General features: G+C 39.5%; 1 protein-coding gene across 1 annotated transcript in view; it reads right to left on the bottom strand.

Moving 5' to 3' along the window:
• The window catches only part of LOC100767606 (ATP-binding cassette sub-family A member 13), a 406,786-nt gene that overhangs the window by 92,211 nt on the left and 291,925 nt on the right, over positions 1–22,650 (bottom strand). Inside the window, exons 50-56 of the mRNA XM_035452975.1 lie at positions 21,683–21,737; positions 20,197–20,374; positions 17,504–17,619; positions 12,727–12,883; positions 8,997–9,250; positions 5,206–5,401; positions 3,693–3,802 (exon numbers count right to left, since the gene is read on the bottom strand). Coding sequence (XP_035308866.1) covers positions 3,693–3,802; positions 5,206–5,401; positions 8,997–9,250; positions 12,727–12,883; positions 17,504–17,619; positions 20,197–20,374; positions 21,683–21,737 — 1,066 coding nt within the window. The remainder of the gene's footprint in view (positions 1–3,692; positions 3,803–5,205; positions 5,402–8,996; positions 9,251–12,726; positions 12,884–17,503; positions 17,620–20,196; positions 20,375–21,682; positions 21,738–22,650) is intronic.

A 22,650-nucleotide genomic window follows, 5' to 3' on the forward strand; every position in this document is an offset into this window, starting at 1 on the left:
CTACTGGGAATTACAGATGCAATGCTTTGACTTTCTCTAAATCTAAAACTTGTGATCAGTGAGTCATTTTCCATATTCACTGAAGCATACCTTTTAGAATAAATAATCACACTCATTTAAGTACCCCTGTGAGTCTGAAACAAAGAAAATTCTAGAGGCAGTACTTAAGACCACTTATGTCTGCCTTCTACATTTGAATACCATGAAGACAGTCACACACCTGGTCCCTATGAGGAAGAAAAGACCCAAATGTCCTTTATGACTATGATAGAAGGGGAGACCAAATTCAAGTTCAAAATGAAATGCCCCTAAGTCTTGGGTTAGGGCAAAGTATTGTTCCTCATTCAAAGAATCTGAAAATATCTCTGGACATTAATAGTAAGGTGCCCATTTTCCTCACTGGACTGGCAGAAGCAGGACCAGCACCAAGTGCTATGAGTCTGTAAGTAAGACAATCACCATATAACCACAAGGTGAGGACCCTGACTGTCCACTAAAGGCTTGAATGTATGGAAACCATGCTGGACAGGTTTATAAAGAGGATAGGAGAATGAGAAAAAATAAGCCCACAGAACTCATTTCTAGTGTAAGCTACAGAAAAATCCATGAGAAAAATCGAATGAAAATGAAATGTGCAATTACATAAGAGAAAAAAATAACTCCTACCAAAGTCACACTCATGGATTAACAGCCTAGAAGGTAGTGCAGGACTACATCAGGAAAATTTCAAGACCTGAAGAACCAGTATTTCTACTAGCTAGGATGAATGTCAGTATACACTATAGTCTAAGATGATGAAGACAAAGTATCACACAAATTATTTTGCCTCAAGTTGCAGTAAAAGTTGATATAGTTATAGTCAAAACATTAAGTTTGTAATGAAATATGAAGCAAAGAAGTCCCTAAAATATTGCAAACAATTTGAAGAAGGAATTAGGAAGGACACTCCTGGTAACACTCCTGGTAATTTTCTATTGTCCAATAGACAATATGGTAGATAGCAGGGCAACGCATACCAAAAGACCACGGTGTGTATATCAGTTAATTTAGTTGCAAAAAAAAAAGAAAGAAAGAAAAGAAAAGAGCATCTGCTGTGTCTACCTTCATCATCCACAGATAGATGATGAATGGATGGATGGATGGGTGGATGGATGGATGGATGGATGGATGGATGGATGGATGGATGGGAAGGAAAGGAAAGAAAGAAAGAGAGAGAGAAAGAATGGAAGGAAGGAGAGAGAGAGAGAGAGAGAGAGAGAGAGAGAGAGAGAGAGAGAGAGAGAGAGAGAGAAAGGGAAAGAGAAGAAGAGAAATATCCTGTATCACCAGAGAGACCAGAGACTGGGCACTGGGACAGTCATGGGCTGAATAACAATCCCAAGCCTGCAGTCCCTAACTTCCACTAGGTTTTACAAGCCCACATATTTCTCAGTGCCATGTCTAGAGCATTCTCTCCTATGACAGAGATACCTCTTCTGTCATTTATTAATTTCACTATGAAGGGGCTTCCTCAGGGTGAGAGACCCACAGCTAGATTTTACACACAAAAAAATGGTCCATATTGGAGGTCTCCATTGGGACATTACCCTTGGAGCTCAGGGAACCCTACAGAAGAAGGGCAGGAAAGACTATAGGAATTTGAGTGAATGGAGGACACCAGGGGGACACAATCTACTGAATCAAGTAAGCAGAGCTCATTGGAGCTCACAGAGACTGAAGCAGCAAGCACTGGGCCTGCAGGGTCTGCACCAAGTCCTCTGGATATGATATGGCTGTTAGCTTGGTGTTTTGTGGGATGCCTAACAGTGGGAGAATTTGTTTCTGACTCTTTTGCCTGCTCAGATTGTCTAACTTAGATATGATATGAAGGTTTTTGCCTTGTCTTATTGTATCTTGTTTTGTTATGTTTGGCTGTTGTCTCTTGGAAGCCAGCTCTTTTCTGAAGAGAAACAGGGGGGTTGGATCTGGGAGAGAGAGAAGGTTGTTAGGGAGGAGTGGAGACAGGAGAAACTGTAGTTGAGGTGTACTGCAGGAGAGAAGAATCTATTTTCAACTAAAAGACAAAAATCAAAACTTCTATGATATTCCCTTATTGACCTGCCTTGTGACACTTTAGTTCCTACACTTAGTCAAAGATTCCACATAAAATCTAAAGGAAAAGGATGAGGAAGAGATACACTGAGATGTTCCTTGGAACAAGTCAGTTGAGGCCTAACACCGGCATGAACAAGGACCGACTACGACACGAGAGATGCTGCTTACTAAAGAGCAAAGGTATTTCGTTGAGAAAATATTTAAGTACTATTCATATAGGAAATCAATCAAATTATATTCCTGCTACACAAAAGATTCCAATATAAATTCCATATAAATTAAGTACATTAAAATGATAAATCTTTAGAAAAGACGGGTGACAGCTTTATGACCTCAGAAAAGGAAGAACTACTTGTAAGCCCCATGCTACTTAATGTCCAACCCTCCACACACACTCAGACTTTTAAAAGCCAAGCCTAACCCCTTGGGGTGCTTGAGTTGTCAGGGCCTGCCCTGCCAGACTACTCTGACAGCAATATCAGCAGGTTCCAGCTCCTTAAGATGCAGGCTGCCAAACTCTGCCATACACAAGCAAAGCCCAAGATCAGGCCACAAAATCCCACCAATCCCAGGCCATCCTAGAACAACCCTGCAACTCAAAGAAACCCTATATAAAGCCTGTATCCTTCTCAGTTCTTTGCTGCATCTCCCTGGAGCAGAGGCAACTACTTTATTGTGTCTTTCCCACTAAATCTCTTGTGTGATATTTGTTGTATGGTGTGATTTTGTGGTATTCTTTGGTTCCTGACTACCAGGACACCTTTCCCTTCAAAGCTGCAACACTTTTACTGGGGAAACCTTTCCCCTCAGAGCTGTAACACTTACACTACTCAAGATTCAAAAAGTCACAAGTAGGATAACAATACAAAATTGACTCTACTATAACTGAGAATATATATACATGTATATGTAGCTATAAAATAAAATACAAGGAACTGAAAAGAACACTGAAAACATAAAATCTAGACAAGATGCATTATAAAAAACATATACTAAAAATTCCTATTTCAATTAATAGCCAATAATAATAATAATAATAATAATAATAATAATAATAATAATAATAATATCATTTTTAAAAGAACAAAACATGCATCAGGCAAATAGTAAGAAAAGTAATGAGATCTCATGCCAATCAACTTGTAGCATTAATTAGGACAAAAATCTGTGACTAGCTAGGGCATACTGTCTATGGACAGTAAGGGAGAACCTAGTTCTATTGTTCTGCTAAATGGACATGGAACATCTTTCTACACATAAAAATAGCAGCCAAAATTAGATGTATATGAATATATAGATAACAGCCAGATCAAGATGTAAACACACATGTATATCAGCATGCTTAAATTAAAAATGGTAAGCATGATGCATATATTGGCAACAGACTTTAAGATTGAGAAAAATATCTTGTCTTCTTGGCTGCAAGGTTTGAGTTTCAGTCCCTGATACTGGGAGATTTAACCACCCCTTTTGGGAAGTGGCAAACAGAAAATGAGTTTGGAGGAAAATAGTGATTGTAAACTTGAAGAGATGCTGGGAGCTCCCTGGATTTCATATCATCGTAAGTGGCAAGAAAAATGATAAAGTCAGGATCATACCCCTGAGGAGTTCTGATGACAGCATAGCCTGAACTTGGTGGAATTTCACCATTCAGAATTTTGAATGTTGTGCTCTTCCCAGCGCCATTCACTCCGAGGAGCCCAAAGCACTAAGAATAAAATGTGAAGTTAAACACAAAGTATGAGGTACAGCCAATAGTATATTACAAATGGCATTTGCTTTGCTGGTATGGTGACATTTCTGATGTGTGATGCTGTTGCAGTGTGGAACCATGCTACTGCAAAATGACATTTTATGCTTTGAAGAAGTTTGTGGAAATTGTGAATGAAAACATCAACACTAATCTAAAGAAAGATAAATTTGAATATAGAAAACAGCAGAATGATTAGTAAGTAATAATAATCCAAATTACCCAGAGATAATCAGGATAACGTCTTTAAAAGTTGCTTTCCTTCTGGTTTCATTTTTGTGTCTTTTCTAAAACTATTCTATTTTCAACTCTGAGTCTCTCTCTCTCTCTCTCTCTCTCTCTCTCTCTCTCTCTCTCTCTCTCTCTCTCCTTTTTTGCTTATTGATTTAAATTGGTTTAATTTTAACTCAAAATTCAATACTGTTAGGTAGTGAAAAATCAATGGAAACAACAGCTAGGAAATAATCCTTAATATTTTGTCCAGTTGTCCTAGAAATCATGTCCCAATCTAGGTCACTCCTATAGTGTTTTAAATGGGTCTCTAGGCTTCTATGTACTCATGTCTGGATTATTTGCTCAGCAATAAGATAGCCATATAAGCACTGGGTTTCTCCAGAGCCTGAACCACAAGCATGTAAGGTGCCTCTTTATTTCCAATAGTTAACTAAAGGTAATCATTTCCAGGATTGATTTCCCTTTATGTATTGAGTCCAAATAAGCGTCAGTTTATACAACTTCTGCTGGTTCTGACTAAAGGTTTCTCTACAGTGATGTGCTATGTATATTCTTCAACCCTCCAGAATAGTGTGCTTCTAGATCAGTGGTTCCCAACCTGTGGGTCTTGACCATTTTGAAGGTTGTATATCAGTTATCCTGCATACCAGATATTTATATTACAATTCATAACAATTACAAAGTATCATCAAAATAATTTATAGTTGGGGGGTCACCTGTATTAAAGGGTCACAGTATTGGGAAGGTTGAGAACCACTGTCCTAGATGGACTTAGCTGGGTACTCAAGGAAAATTGCAGGCTAAATAAATGGAAAGGTGGATTTCTTCTTCAACTGTATCTTTAAAAATATTTGTACTCAATAAAAAGTCATTCTAAAAGTCAAACCACACTTAAAACCACCAAACTACACAAAATTTAAAGAATTGTGAAACAAACTAAATTTTGAATCAATTTCCAGTATGCTGAGACCCTGTCTCCAGCTTTGGCTCTGTGACCTTTTGCAAATCTCTGGGATATGGAGGCTGCTTTCTGCTGTGATTTCAGATATTATAGGACTACCCCAAACAGAACTACAACTAGAGTTCACAGGTTCACAAGAAAGATTGGGTAAAAGTGCAGCTGTTACCTCGCCTCGTGGTATGCCAAGACTAATGCCATGCACAGCAGTGGTCTTCCACCTGAAAATACTTCTGTAACTTTTACTGAGGTTGCACAACACAAGGATGTCCCCTCCAGTTCTTCCTTCCAGCACCCTCCTTTGTTCCTTTTCAACATCTATGTCCTTAGCAGACTCAACTGTGTCCTCAGGAGCAGAGTGTACCCTAAGAAGATAAAGGCAGAGTTAATTTCCACCTGGGACAGTCCTGAAATGGCCCCCAAGTGACAACTGTGGAGACACAGGGAAAAACCCTCAGAACTTCTGCTCTCTGAGCATCCTAACCCTATTATCCTAATTACCAGGAAAAGTCAACTTCTTTTTCCCAACCAAAGGATAGACACCTGTTACCAAAAGAACCTTGAGACATCAACGCTAGAATAGTTTTTAATTTGGGAAATAAATAATGTCATGCCAGGCATCATAATAAGTGTGAAAAATATTGATCATATTATTATAAAATATTAACTTGTATAGGTATTTTGTAGTAAACAATTCATTTAATAAATATTTAACAACATAGATTATGTACACACCTTATATATAAAAGCATCCAATATTAAACTTATAGCATAAATTGGATTGCATAAAAGGGTTAGACAGCTTTCTGCACATCGTGCATATATAATTCAACAGATATTTGCCAGATGAGCACAACACTAAACTTTGCACCTAACTGGTTCACTCTGAATCTAGACTGTCAGATCCTCATTGGATTTCTATCTGGGTATTTTTAACTATCAAGTAAATTTTCATTTCTCCAGCAAACTATAATGTGCCTGAATTTTAATGTATAAACCAATCAGAGTGTCCATGTTATACTCACATCAATTTCCTTGTTTTCAGTGTGATATGTTGTTATATAGCATATAATCATCTATTTGTAGAGAAAGGGGCATTTTTACAATTTGTTTTATAATTCTCAAATTATTTCAAAACAAGATTACTATAGCTAAGAGAAAATATCCATTGACAGTCCTAAAGAATCATCCCCATGACTTACTGTTATTTTTATTTTTCCACATCTGAAATCAACATTTAGCAAAAGTATGATTCATTGCTCAAATAATACAGATGAGAAAAGATGGCCAAATCCTCAAAAGGATCTGATGTTATAATATATGAAGACATAAAAAATGAATAAAAAATAAGCCAGGCATTAGTGGCACACACCATAATCTCAGCACTCAGGAGGCAGAGACAGGCAGATCTCTGTGAGTTCAAAGCCAGACTGGTCAACAGAGCAAGTTCCAGGACAGGCTCCAAAGCAATATAGAGAAACCCTGACTGGAAAAACGAGAGAGAGAGAGAGAGAGAGAGAGAGAGAGAGAGAGAGAGAGAGAGAGAGAGAGAGAAATCAGAGTAAGAGTTGTCCAAAGGGTAATTCCTCAGGAGCAGAAAATGTGGTGGGCACAAAAAAAAAAAAAAAAAAAAAACCTTTGGAAGTATTAAGCTTAACAATCAAAAGGTGATTGACTCATTTTATAAAACCCCATCAACTTATACCTTGACTTCTGCTTGACTAGTATTTCTCCTTATCAGATAAGGACACCTTCAACCCTTCACCCTCTGCTGATATCTCAGAGGTCAGCATTAAAGATTCCCATCCTTTCCTTACGAGAACCATATGAAAAATTTTATGTATGTCTGTTGATCAGATTCCCCCAAACTAGGCAACTCAGGCTTGAGAGAGGGGCCAGGTAGCATATTCTTTAACTCTTCACTCTAATGGGTGGAGGACAAGCAAAAATTTGTTGGGTAACATCCAAAGAAACCAAATTCAAAATTGTTCAACCTCCAATCATAGTGCAACAGAAGGATCCAGCAGGGCAGTAGACATAGCAAGCCTGTCCTGGTAATTCACCACAGCTGGTATCTGGACCACAGGGCAGTTCTATCTCTGCCTGCCTGGGAACACAGCCAAGCTCCAGGCTATAGCAAAAAGGAGGCAAGAGGTCCCACACATACCTATATGGGCTGTTATCAGGCCAGGGATGTGAGCAAGTGGAGACTTGATACCCCAAAGCAGCAGAGGTGTGCAAGAGGAAGCCAGTGCAACTTAGAGGACACAGTGAAGTGGGTTTCACACTAGTGCCTGGGATGTGCTGGTAAACGTAGTGCAGGTGGTAAAATGTAGGCTCTATCTGGTTCCCAAGAGGGGACAGGCTCTTCCCATTCTTCTCAACTTTTAGCTAAAACTGGTATAATTTTCCCTAAGGAGGTCTTGCTGAGAAACTTGGCTATTCATATTCAGTACTGATTAGTGACTGGGTTCTATTTGGATTTAAATAACAAATTGGAGCTCACAATCATTATGACACTGAGTCATACGGGAGGAGAAGTCAGTGCCTCCGATCCTTGCCCTTCACGTCAACAAAGAACAGATGAATATTTGCTGTGGATATCAAAGACATTGTTCTAAAGTAGAAACTACTAATATCCTCTACGATGTAAAAAGGTAACACAAAAAGTCTTTTCATTGAAGAAAATTCCTTTGATACTGTAGCAGGATTGAGGAACCTGGAAGCTGCCAGAGGGATTCTCCATTGTGGGTTTTAAACACACTGAAGTATTAAGGATTATCACAGAAGCAATTACACTTAAAAGGTGTTCAGAATTCTACTCCAGAGTCAGTCAGCTATGGGAAATCAGCAAATTCCAGGATAATCATGCCAAAATTCAGAAGAGTTTGGGGATTTGTATTCAAAATGGTTCTCTACTTCAGCAGGCTCAGGGTATTTTATAAAGAAATACATCATGAAATGAATGAATAGAAAACAATACATGTAAAGGCACTGCCAAAAATATTAGCAATGGAGCTTTATAATCTGTAGCAGATTCTTTAGTGACAATGTGGTAAGAGATTTTTCCATAAAGAATCTCCACTTTGAGAGAGTCTCTCAGAAAAACAAAAAAGGTAAGATTAGAGAGGTGATGGGGGGATATCTCTGTCTGAAGTGGGAATCAGAGGCCCCAAAACAGAGAGAGGATCAGGTAGAGGGGAAAGCAACCAAGGCAAGGCAGAGACCATGGACATGAAAACACACTTCCTTGTAGATTTCAAATGTTTTTGAAATATTTATTTATTTTGTTTGTAGGAGTGTTTTGTGTGCATGTATATCTGTGAAGCATGTATGTGCATGGTGCCCTTGCAGGCTAGAAGAGGGCATCAGATCACCCAGAACTAGAGCTACAGATGATTGTGATTTACCACATCGGTAGTGGGAATCGGACAGGGGGTCCACTGGAAGAACAGAAGTGCTCTTAATCATTGAGCCTTATCTAACAAAGTTTTAGAATCTTTGCAAAGCTACCTTAACCCCGTGTGTGTGTGTGTGTGTGTGTGTGTGTGTGTGTGTGTGTGTGTGTAAATCATATGGTTTCTGCACTAAAGTCCTACACCTTCCTGACTCTACAAATTAATGTCATTTGGTTATAAAAGTGAATTATTTTATGGTATCAACCAGATTCAATTTCGATGTTACAAAGTATCAGAAAAATTGAGCAATTTCAAAGTGGAAGATAAACTAAGACAACCAAATGGTTGAAAGGGTTATTTTAAAGGTTGGCACCTTATGTTTGGAAATCCTTTCCATTTAATTGGTGATTCATACTTACCCACTAAAAAAAGAAATGTAAAATCTTTAACGTATTAGAACCATTCATAATAGTGGCAATAAGGCACATGTGTTTACCTTGCAAGGTCCAGATGGACTTTTCCTCACTCTTTATTCAAGAGACACAAGCCCTTCAGGACATACCTTGACCACCGCAGAAGGTCTCCATGTACCAGGATCCTCAAGAGGAGAAGAACTGTGCCTTGCAAGGTCAACTCCACGAAGATCCAGCCCAAGAAATTCATCTCAAAGGGGCTCACATAAGAATCAATGCCAAAGTTGTGAGTCAGGTCATATTTGATTTGATTGTAACAGAGTTCTATGAGCCCTTGGCCCAGGCAGAATTGAGGAAAAATCGTAAAAACCCACTTGAGAACATTGTAGATTTTCTGCAAATTCTGCACAGTAAAAGGGGGGAAAATGAAATTAAAAGATATTCCCATTTTAGAATATATACTAATAACTTCCTGTTGTTGCTGCTTGGGGCTGTTGGTCCAGTCTGCCCTATTCTTGTTACTCAGAAACGCTCTTGGACAGCCATATAGCCAGATAGGCTTACTCCTGAAATCCTGTACTGTATGTCTTGATAGGTTTTGCTCTCTCCTTCTTCTCCCCCCCTTTTTTGGTACTGGGGATGTGTGTCCTATGCCTGCCTCATATATTTGATTGTATTGCCTCACAGCAGGAGAGAAGTTGGGATAAAGTATATTTTTGAGTCTCACCCACATTTGAATCTGATGATGGTAGATTTTTATGTTTTTAATTGGGGCCATAATAAGTGATCTATTTTGGAGTTACTATAACAGAATGAGTTTGTGAAGTCCACCTGAGAAAGCCATGAGTCTTGGAAACCGAGGGGCAGAATGTTATGGATGGAATATCTGTACCACTCACAAGATATATGTGTTGAATTTTTTATCCCCAATATGGTATCTTAGAAAGTTGTGCCTTTTGAAGGTAGTTTTGTGTAGATGAGGACAATTGGAGGAATTTCTACAATGAAATTAGTGTCCTTGTAGGAAGAGAATGAGCCACTAACCATCTCTTCACTTTTCATTGTGTGAATACAATAAATGGCAACTGCAAGTCCATAACAGGACTCTCAGGAAAAACTACATCTAAAGTCACATTGATCTATGTCTGTGTCAATTAATGTATGTCCTGGAAGGATTCCTGGTATCAGTGAAAGTCTGGGATAGGCAGCTTTGAACTTAGGAACTAATTATCAATGAGAGAGTATGGTGCTTTTAGAACTCATTTTAAAGAACCACAGTGATTTTACACAAGTATTAACAAGGACTGTGTAATATGTGAATACAGAGTTAATAAAAAAACAGAGATTCATGAACTGACAAGTCAGTTGTTTGATCCAGAAATCGTAGCAATTGATACATATCAATATGCAAAGAAATAAAAACTGTGACCAGTAACCTGCTAACATTTTCTTGATTGCAGCAGAGATCTTCATCTGTGGGAGAGAAAGAAATGCCTGGCCTTGCCTAACAACCCAAGACACATCATTCTTTTTTTAATTTTTATTTTATCTTATTAGTTCAAATTAAGAACAAGCTTGCTTCAGATGTCAATCTCCTCCCCCCCCCAACATCCCACCTGCCCCTAGCCATCCCCCCTCCACTCCCCAGGCAGGGTAAGATGCTCAAAAGGGGCTCCCCAAAGTCTTCTACATTATCCTGGGCCAGGCCTAGGCCCTTCCCCAAGGACACATCATTCTTTAACAGTATTTTGGCAACATGGAAAAGAATTGCATTGACACTACCATCTGCATATGCAATGGTTACTATGGTTGTTCTGGCTATAACCTGAGAGCACAGTTGCCATTCTTGATAGCTTTCACTTATTTTACAAGTTCATAATGGTTTTTAACATGAAAACAGGCACAATGAGTATTTTAATAATGTTAAATGGCTTCAGCAAACAGTACCACAATAAGGAGCAAAGGAAAGAGAAAATCAAAGCAAATCCAGTCAAATGCCCTCCATTCCTAACTGCTGAGTGACTTGGACTCTTTCTTCCAGGAAACACTCATTGCCTGTTGGTTCTTTCATATGGACAGTGTTGTGTATAAGTGCAGATAATAATGTCTTTTCACTCACCATGTTGTTAGTCTCAGGATGAAACCATTCCTGTCTAGCTTTCTCTTTAGTTGCAAATGATTCACCTTTCTTTTCCATTGAGAATTAGCTTACCCTACTTCTGTTACCTAGTTTTCCCAGAGCTGCCCTGACTTTGGGTTTCTCCTACTTGTAACTGTAATTGGGTCTGGTTTCCTTCACACCACAGTTTATAGCATTCTCAGTAACCCATATCACATTAGAAATCTATGGGGTGGAGTAGGGCCTCTATGCCTCTTCTGCTGACTTCAATATTCTCCTCAAGTTAAAGCCAAGTAATTGTTCAACAAGCTCTCTATTTAAAGGCTTGGAATAGTAATACAGATTAGTGTCAAACACAATCTGTAAAAAAAAAAAAAAAAAAAAATTCACTGAAATAGATCATTGCCACCATTGAATGCAAAATGGATATTTACATACTCCACTGCTTCTACACAAACATGAGGCACAATAATAAGAGATAGAGATAGTGTTGGCCATCATTGAATTGTCTATCAAGTCTGGAACCCAGACACAAGGAATAAACCTGTCCCGATGGGAACAGTCCCTTTCTTGCTAGAAATGGAAATATCAGCATTTCTTTCCACTAGGGGCACTGTACCTCTCCCAGGTGAATTTTACAGATTGTGGCTCAAATACCTGGGAACTACTGAACCAGCAGAGAGTATGAGACCAGCAAAGGACTTATGAGCATAATGTGCTCAGAGGTGAGAATCAAAAGACAAAGAAAGGGCTGAAATATGAGAGTTAAGGAGAGGACAGAGTCTGAAGCCTATTTCCACAAGTCACATGGGTCATGATGGCTTCAAGCAAAAGCTAAGGGTGAGGACTGCCTCATTGAGGAGCCAGGGTAGAGGGAAAATGGAGGGAATGATGGAATGTATCTGCAGAAGGGATTTCAGCTCACCTCTAATGCCTGCTAGCCATTGGGAAAACCACTCCCTCGTGAACACCCCATGCCCAGGGCAGTGTTTTTCTCTAACATTTGGAAAGACACAGTACTAAAAAAATTACATGAATCTCTGACACCATTCTTCAGGCACAATTTAATGTGAGTATGGACAGGTCTGTATCCCATTTTACTTAAGATTTCAAGCCAGGATACAGTGATACTTTGACATACTTTACTGTTTTTATGCCTCTACCACCAATACGTCAACATCTGGGGATCCTTGAGAAGGATGTTGGTAACAGAACAGTGAATATCTATGTGGCCCTTCCCTGGCTTATGGAGCAGCTCCCATAACAGCACAGTTAAGAAATCAATCACTTCTTCTGTGGTTAAAAGAAAAGGACACTTATATGTTTCCCTGAATTCCACTAGGACATACAACTTCACTGATGGAAACTTGTAAGGTTTGACTCCAAAGTATCCCTCAGTAGAGTTGCATGCTCAACACTTAGCTACCAGATGGTGGCACAATTTTGAAAGATTCGGTAAACTTGAGCATGAAGAGTCTGGTGGGAGAGAGTAAGTCACTGAAAGCAGACCTCTGAAGGGGGTACCTAGTCCCCAGGCTCTTTGTTGCACTCCAGGAGGTAAACGGCCTCCTCCCACACATGTTCTTGCCAGGCCCTAAATTGAAAGTGAAAGCCCTCTTAAACTGTGAGCCAAAATAAATCCTCCCTTCTTTAAGTTGTGTGAGTCAGCCATTTTGCTGTAGTATTAACAATGTACATAGTGGACCTCTCCATTCTCCTGATTCTGGCACTGTAGAGATGGTCCACTGCCACTGACTCACCTGAGCTTTGGAAATGATGGCTAAAAGCCGGGGCATGGTGGTCATGAGCATGGTGCACAAGCCAAAGATGAAGTTCAAGGAGATGTAGGAGATGAAGGCAACGTCTGAACTGGAAAAGATTCTGGATATCAGATACATCCATGGAATCATTGCATATCTAAAAAGGAGGAGAGAAGTCATGTTTATCTTCCTGAAATGTTTATTTGTTAACACAACTGAAGTAAAGTACAGATGCAATCTTAGTAAAATGGTTGCATTTGCCTCACTTTGTATAATATATATAATAGTCTCCTGTGGAAAAGACCCTTTCTGGAGCCTCCAAAGACCCTACAAAGTGAGGGAAAAGTGTCAAGGGGGTATGGGCTTTCCACTGAACTTTACTACTATTACTTATCATGTCTATCAGTTGGAATTTCTTTGCCTCCCAAGCCTATTGCAACAACAATGCCCATTGTTAATAGTGGGAATTGAAAGATTCCAAGGTTATAACAGTATTCAGAGGTCTCCATCACAAAGAATAGTGATACTAGAGAACACCACTGGGTTTAAAAGATAAATTCTTATACTGGAGAAAATGTATGGAATATGATGGACAAAGCCATATATTGTCTCAGAAACCTCACTCAATAGCAATCTGCCTCATAATTTGATCCTGCAGAACATTTTGGGAAGCATATGTTGGAGACAAGTCCTTCAAAGCAATTGTTCTAAAATATTTGCTATAGTAAAATCTAAATAACTGCCAAAGAGGTGAGCATCACTAGATAATCATGACTATCCCTGTTGGAAGTAAAGTGCTAACAGGAAGGATGAACTCCCACCTCTAATCCTACATACACTTCCTACTGACCTTTCTAGGGAAAAACTCAACTATTATCCTTTGTCATGTGGTGATTTTCAGCAACTAGGAACCAGGTATGGTGGCTCACACCAGTAATTCCAGAGCTCAGGCTGTAAGGCAGGAAGATAGAGAGTTCAAGGACAGTCAGGTCTACATAGAGGATAAAATTGATGAAAAGAATGGAAAAAAGGAGGAGGAAACAAATTATTTCTACAACTAAAATACATATAAACAACAGTAGAAGCATGTGTGTCAAATTTCAGGGCTGTTTTAATTTCTATCAAATTAACTCTTAGAGCAAGCGATTATATTATATATATATATATATATATATATATATATATATATATATCTTGAAACTATGGATTCAAATACAACATTATGGAACAATATAAGACAAATTGTTTTCATTTTATAAAGGGAGACAATTAAGAAGCAGGGATGACCATCCTGGTATACTTAAACCAGAACTACAAAACAGCCAGCCTTTCTTTGTTCCTTCTACAATATGGCATCCAGCCAGCTCTCTCTGTTAAACTTGAAAATATAGGAGCTAAAGGAATTGGAGGGTGGACACCACCTCACAGAATATCTGATGAGGTCAGTTGGCATAGCACAAAACACAGCCAGATGATCATTGGCTTTGATCAGCATCCCCATGTTCACAGGGTGGCCCTCTCACCGCCTGCCCCCCCCATTGTCATTCCAGATACCCTGAGCTGTCCTTGAGGAAGTAATTACCACCTCATTGCTGGTCTCCACTCCACTGGAGATTGTATAGACTCTGTACTTTGCCACACTTTACATGAGGTCTTCATACTGGGTTATGTCCTTCAAATATTTGACAGGTGGATCAAAGCATTATCTACAAAAAAGACTCTGAGACAAAGACATAGCCTTAAATGACACCCCTGGAGGCTTCCCTTCCTGCATTAATGAGTCTATGAACTGATTTTCGACCAGCGATAATTCCATGATTTTTTAAACTACATTTTTATTACTTTCCCTTCAATCACTTGGTTGAAATTAACATATTGGCAGATCCACACACCCCCAATCTTTTCTAATTTTAAAGGGAAAATTTAAATTGACTTATAGAGCATAATTTACTTTATGTGAAACCTATGGTGACTTTTAACACTCTCTACTCTTTTATTAAAATATGTCATTCTTGTAATGATTGTATAATTCACTGGAGGTCAGGCTACTGTTCACAGGTATTCTGGAATAAGAAAATATTGTGTCCTCCCACTGACAGCTGGTCTCTTCCTCCTGTTGTGTGAATCCCCTCTCCACCCTCCCCACTGGAACAAATGGAAGCCTGTGTTCTCATTTTCACAATGCTTTAGCACTAAACATGCATCAGATATGTTCTTAGTTTTACATGTTTTTAATAAGCTGTTTTTAATAATTACTTTGGTAATTTTAGTGTTACTTTCTTAATTTGTTTTAATTGTTTGGGATTTTTGAGAGAAAGCCTTAATATATGGCCTCATGTTGGTCTTTATGCCTATGTTCTTTTCTTCATAATTTTTTTTAATTTATTTTACATTCAACCATAGCTTTCCATTCCTCCTCTCCTCGTGTTCCCTTCCCCCACTTCCCTTTCTACCCAGTCCCTGATCCAATCCTCAGAAATGGTAAGGCCTCCCAATGGGAGCCAACAAAGCATGTCTGCCTGTGTTCTGAGGATCTGAGTGTTGGTATCACAGGTGTATGCCTTCATGACCAACAAAACTCATTCATGTTCATCTCTCTCTCTCTCTCTCTCTCTCTCTCTCTCTCTCTCTCTCTCTCTCTCTCCCTCTCTCTCTCTTCCTACAACTACCTAATCAGATATGAGCTCTCAGCTACTTCTCCAGCACTGTTCCTGCCTGCCTGCTGCCATACTCCCTGCCCTGAGGATAATGAACTAACCCTCTAAAACTGTAAGCAAGCCCCCAATTAAATGCCTTATTTATTTTCATTTATTTATGTTGGTTTTTGTTCTTGCTTTGTTTTTGTTTTGTTTTTGAGACAGGGTCTCTCTCTACATAGCCCTGACTGTGCTAGAACTCACTATGTAGAGGAGGCTGGCCTCAAACACATAGATTCCCCTGCCTCTGCCTCCCAAGTACTGGGATCTTTGATGTGCTTCCATGCCTGACCTAGCTTTTGAAAGGTTCAGGCATTACACTGGCCTGGCCCTGTTACCCAGCAGAATCCACTCAGGCAGTACCCTGGTCAGCCTAGGGTTCCATGGGAACTAAGTTTGCACGAAGCTGTAAAGGAACCCTTTAAAAGACATTCCCCTGCCTACTTATGCTCTCTTACTCACTGTCTCTCTTGCTGTCCTCTCTCTGCTTGCTCTCTCACTCTCTCTGTCCCTCTCTCTGTCTCCCTGCTCCCCCTCTCCCCCCACCTGGAATAAACTATGGTTAATGTATCTCTTGTTCTCACATCTCATCTTGTGCCTTTTTATATTTTTAAAATTAAACAAGATAACAACAGCTTTATTTATAAATTGGCTTGGGCCTGGTGTCTTCTCACGGCTATAAAAATAGTAACTAAAATAAGGAAGTATGTCACTCTTGGGAGAGACAATAACTATCCATCCATTAATCTATGCTTCTCTAGAAATCAAAAAAATGTTTAGTTAGAAACAGAATTTTCTAGCTTGATGTTAAACATTTTTTTAAAACACATTTCATAAGATTAAGTTTTGACCCCTGTAACTTCATTCAAATTTTGTCATCATTTTTTAAGTCTGGCCCTCTAAAATTCAAACAATTTTATACCAAGGTCCACTTTACACATGCTACAATGAAGTATAATAACACTTGCCCAGTCAATCAGATTAATAAACTGAAATGAGATAATAGGCATAGGGTAGACACATACTCTTAATATATGAGCTCATAACTTTCAAATTGGGTGGAACACCATGTTCTGCAAGCATCTTTTTAGTAAACACATGATTTCTCTAAAAAAAAATGATTCTAAGAATAATAGTAATGGCTAAAATTAGTTTAATGACTGTCAATTGTCCCTGATGCTTAACTCATTTAACTTTCAGCAGCAAAATTGGCTTTTTACAGGGAAGAAGCTAAGGTCTAGAAGGGGAATTAATTTTAGCAAGGCCACCTTGTAAATGACATCATGAATATGCCTAAAAGAATTGGCTTCCTTGTACCATGTCATATTTTCTCAGTTGCTCATCCATCAACTCATATCCATCTATTTATCTGATGATGCACTCATACATATTTAAACAAAGTTCTGTCCCCTAGTTAGATACTTTGACTAATTCTCTATCACTGGATTGAAAACCAAATATGTAAAATTCACTTTAGTTATAGCCTTTGGCATAAATCTGGGTGTTATTTAAAAAAAACAGTACATTAATTAATTTTCTCCACCAGAGAGGTACCATTTGGGGTTTGGTCACATGTACCCAGTGTGTATAACTAAGAATTTCTGCAGTGACTTTTCTACTTCTGTGATTTCTCCTCTGAGGAAAAAGTGATAGAAGTCACACAAAATACTTCCAAGCTACTAATATTATAGGAGAGGAAAAAATATGCCAGACAGCTTTACAAGAGAATCTCCACAAATGCAATTTCAGAGCTAACTGGATTATGTATTTGAGCCCACGATTAATGTCAAAGTGAGAATAACAGAGAATCCATTTCCCACTGCACAAGTTTGTCAAACAGCTTGGGGGCCTTTCTAGAGAGAACCAATGCCATCTTCATTACGACCATGTCAACCTTTCCATCCTTACAGGGCATTTATCATCTTGCTCAAGCTTGTTTGCTCAGCAGCCCTTGTAGAAGCAACATAATTGCTTCAGCAGACAGAAAATCATGAAGCAGACAGCAGGTTCAAAGCCATCCTGAGGGTTTTCTTTCTCAGAAAACAAACCATAATTCTGCAACCGTGTTTCTCATCACATACCCGAAAAGTGCCAGCAGGAGGGCTGTGGCCACCAAGTTCTCCCGGAAAGTGAAAGCTGTTAACTGGAAGGCAACTATAATGGCAACACACAGGCATACGGAAACCAAGTAAAAGAGCTGAAAAGACAAAGGAGGACACACTGCATTAGACAGGGATATTAATCATTCTCTATTTACTCTGTAATTTCCATTCAATTCTACTTAAACCTAGCTCCTGCTTTGCATATTAGAATATTTTTAGAGTTCATCATGCTGAGTCACTGTCAAGGTCTTGGTTGTGGTCCTCTAAAATTGATGTGCTAAGCACCCAGAATTTCAGAATGTGACTGCATTTGAAGTCAAGGTATAGTGGCATCTTGTTCTGCCAATAGATTTGAGTTACTGGCCTTAGGGGGTAGCGCCTGTCTTCATCAGGGTCTATGTGACTTTAGGGGAAAGCAGACTCAATAACCTACCAGAGAGTCACCTATGCCTATCTCCCTTAGGAAGGGTCAAAGAACCCAGATACTGTCCCAGAAACAAGGTCTCCCCCCCCCTCACACACACACACAAACAGAGAGAGAGAGAGAGAGAGGAAGGGATGGGTGGATATTCCCTGTTTTGATTTCTCTACAGCCTTTCCTTCAAGAACTCTGCACAGGCAACAGAATCCCGGGCCTTCCTCAGGCACTCCTAAACCTACTATTTTTTTCTCAGGGGTCACTGACTACAAAATGCTTCCTCAGAAGCACCCATTAAACCAAGTCCTTTTTCTCCTCAGATCTTTGCTGAAAATTAATTACTCTAATTTCCTGGATTAAAGTTATCTTTAAACCACTACCTTCTTTCATTCTTGCAAAAGATTCAGTTATGAATCAGTTAAATCTGGTATATTTGCTGTCTTCTTCTTCCAGTGATACTGTGAACTCTGTTGGGGCAAGCCCTACTCTAACTTACTCATCAATTTAGTTCTAACATTCAGTCCTTTGAGTGAGTGAATCCAAAACAGATAGGCTGGTTGGCTTACAGACTGGTTGGCTCAGCTCTTGAAGCTTAGAAATCTAAGACCAGTACAGTAATAGATTTAGCATACGGTGAGCAATTGAGAAATGATGCATTTTTCCTGTCTTGCCACATGGCATAAAGAGTAAGAAAGCTTTCCATGGTCCCTTTTATAAATGTACTAATGCATTCATGAGAGCTTCATCCTCTTGATCTAATAATTTCCCCAAAGATTCCGCTTCCTAATAAATACTATTACACTGGGGAATAAATTTGAACAATGAGTGTTGGGGGGGGCAGGTTCTACAGTTCAGTCCTCAGGAATCTTGCACACACCCTGGCCCATAACAGATCCTCAAAAATAAATATTCATTGATTGAATTGTTGAATAGAATAAATATAAAATGATTGAGTAAAAGAAGAGTCAGCCAATACTAAAATAGTTCTTCCTGCCCTTAAGCCCCAAGTCCACACCTCATTCAGAGTTGGGGATAAAGAGATAATAAAGAAAGCACAGACAAGAGGGGGAAATCCCAGGGTCTTTAAGGTTTGTTTTTTCTGTGGTGTCATTGATGTGTGGCTCTTTGTGCTCCTACTCTTTGTTGGCACAACCTTCACTTTCTCTGGTACCGCTAACTGGCAAATGCTGAGAGCACAGAAGCTTGAGACTGTGGTACTAGAGACAAAATTGAGTGGGAGGTACTTAAGTGTGGTTCTGTCCAAACAGAAGCAACATTCTGGAGGATCCAGTGGGTCCCCATGTAGAGAAGTGGCTTAATAAAGATAAAGCCTTTGGGGACCAGCACGTCTCAGACTTGAAATTTATCAATCATCTTTAGTGTTGGCTGAAGGCAGACTTGTAACAGAGTCCTAAAATGCCAAGGTATTTCAGATGTGGCTCAGATAAACTATGTTTTATAACATCTAAATTATAGGATCAAAAGTAAATAAATCAGTTGAGCTCTAAGCCCATTCAAACAGCAACTTTAACACATCAGTTCTGTGTAAAGCAGAACACAGATGGTCAGAAGCTGACGAGTAGGAGGCTCTCTGTGAGTTTCAGGCCTTCCCTGCCTTCTGCTCACATAGGATTTTCCACATCATAGAATGAATCATATCCATTAGGGCATGAAGGCACATAATATTGCATTTGAACAAAAATGAAAACTCTACTCCACAGTGATGACATGAATAGTGGTTGTGAAAGAACACTACAGCAGAAGGCATACATTGAAAATACCTGGCCTAAACTCTAGGCAGAAACTCAACAAGGACTTGCTACCATCACTGAAAGAACAGAAAACAGAGTCTAGAGATGTCCATACCACAGAAAACTCTGATACCTGCCACCTCACCTTGGAGGTACTCATACTAGGGTCAAAGGTTAGGGATACAGATGAGAGATAATTTCTAATATTTTCACCATCTCACTTGTAGCCCTCTGAAAGAGAATAGTGAAGGCTGTTGCTTACTCATTTCCTCACTAAAAAAGAAACTATTACTGGGAGGGTCCTTTATTTCAGAGATCTCTATACCCTGATTCCTGAGTCTTCCTTTCATGAAGCAATCTTGAATGATTGATGACGCCTGGTAATGGGAGCCTGATGGGCTGCTCCCAGCCAACAGAATGAGAGCTTCAGGTGTGGACTGCCCCATGTAGCTTGGGTCCTTCCACCTCCATATTCATATAAGGACCATACTCCCAAATCCTACCATGTCGTATAAGAAGTTAATTAGCCAATATGTCCTGTAGCCAAGGCCACTTATATGTTGCAACCTTTTAGCTCCGGTCACCCTGTCTCTCACGACAGAGCTACCAATCGATGCTGACAAGATGGAGAATCCCAGGACAATGCAGAGGGCGACACCACACTGGCGGATGCTCTCCAGTCTGTGGACAAAGGATAACAGATGCCATCAGACATCACAGAAGAAACCAGGCCTTGCTTGTATGATTAACACTTAGGGAAAAGGAGAGACAGGCAAATGTCAAAAGTGTCTGGATTCTCTCTCCCTCTTTGAGTCCCCTCAAGTGTTTTTGAAGATGTGGGTTATTGTTGAGAGCTAACACAATGCAGAACAGAGAATAAAATAGAGAAATATGAAGCTGAAGAGTATTTCAGCATCTTGCTATCTCAGTCTACTCTTGATCACAGAGTCTGACTATCAACTAAATGGTCAACTTACCCAGAGCAGCATCCAGATGTTGTGATCCTTTGCTACATTGCAATCACTTACTGTGCAGCAGAACCCAAAGGAAAAGACAGTTGGAGGGCTGCTTGCTTCAGGGGCTCATGTCAAAACTTAGGTGCTGGGAATACCAAATGCTTTATAAATGACCATACACTCTCTCAGACAGGTGTCAAGTCAAGAACTGCCACTGTCTATTCTGTCCATCTCTAGGAACAGGTGGGCACAGGCAGTCCTTTAGGTACCTGGCACAATGAACAGTGTGGCCATAAACCACCCACTAGACTATTCTTTTCTTCTATCACACATTGTTTTATGATGGTCATCAGCTAAGTCATGGAAGCACAGTGGTCAGGTGTCAAGAGATTGCTGGAGGTAGGACTCTAAAAAGCGATAGGTAAGAAGGCAAAATGTCAGCTGCCTTTACTGTTCTATTGCTTATTTAAGAAGAGAGTCTGCATCAAGATATGTTCTCCACTTGGCAAGCCACAAGTATAAATAATACTTTTATCGTCAATTTTTAACTAAATGATTGTTAGCTATATGGAAAAGGGGGTAGGGAAGAGAATGAAGGCAGAAACAGTGTAATTAGTGGCAAAGTGTTGATACCTGACACTTAATAATTCTGTACCCAAACACACCTGCAACAGCAATGCCCACCTCTAGCTGCACTTCTTGTGGATTGTGAATTTTTTGAATCATGCATGAGAAATAATCATGGATAGTATGTTTGTCAATGTGGATAGTATGTTTAGGTTTTTAATATGAATAGTCTTCATGGAATATATGTTCATAGGCTATAGGAACTCTTCATTAGACATTTTTTATCTTTGAAAAATGTAACTGAAAAATGTTCTCACCCACTTCCCGCCCAGCCATTGCCCTTTCCCTTTTTAAAACTACCTGTTCCAGTGTCTCTTCTAAAAAATGTTTAAGAGGGATCAAAACCACTCCTCAGAAACTCGGAAGTTTTTGTCCCTTCCCTTCCCCCAGCATTCTGTCAACTCACATCTTGTCTTCATTCAGCAGGGCCCCTCCATACGGATGGCTGTACAGTGTTATTCCTGTGAACAACAGATTGAGATGTAAGCTTCATGCCCTGTCCCCTGGGGAGTCATCTCCAAGCCACTCATGAGATGTCTGCTGGTTGGTCTGCCCATCCCCAGCCCATTACCAGTAACAAAGGGCAAATGTGTTCTTGACATTAAACTGGTGTATACTTGGCTTTTTGTTCTTACTGCTTTTGTCAGACATAACCACCATGTATTTCACATGTGTCATATCACAGGTACCATGCTCCTCTGTCAAATGGTATAAGTATCCTAGTGCCCTAAGTGATGTGTCATCACACTTTATAATAAGGAAAGAGGCTCAAGCTAAACAACTATGTGCAGAGAGAGCACTTGATAGAAAACAGGCCAAGTCCAGACAGATGGAAAATTGGGCCATTTTCTTGAGCCAGTTTTGTTTTGGGGGCTGGTGGGCTTTGCTTTGCTTGCTTTGTTAGGCTCATGTAAGAGTGCAACACCAGAACCAACATGAAGAAATCACCACCATGTCATCAAATAAGATCTTATTATAAAGCTCTTCAGAATATTATACAGCAAGACACCCTTTTCTTAATAAATCCTAACTGATGCTATATCAAAGAACCCAATACCTTAGCAAACAATTTCTGCTTTACCCTAAAGTCAGTGTGAACTGTGAGCCATTATATTTTCTTCTTTACACTGGTCATTCTGAATATTCAGAGCCAAATGTGGGGCTGGCATATGAAGACCAACACAGTAAGCATGAAGCCCTTTCCTTCCTTTCATGTTGCTACTGTATTTTTCTTCTCCCTTTGACTCATTCATTTTACATTTATATTGTTACCTGTTTATGTATTCCTTTAGGAGAGTGCACTAAAATCCCACCAAACCATTAAGGATATAAATAAGTCAATATGAAGGAATCAATAAGTACAATATTGGGTCA

The sequence above is a fragment of the Cricetulus griseus genome (genome assembly GCF_003668045.3).
Source record: "Cricetulus griseus strain 17A/GY chromosome 1 unlocalized genomic scaffold, alternate assembly CriGri-PICRH-1.0 chr1_1, whole genome shotgun sequence".
Classification (NCBI taxonomy): Eukaryota; Metazoa; Chordata; class Mammalia; order Rodentia; family Cricetidae; genus Cricetulus; species Cricetulus griseus.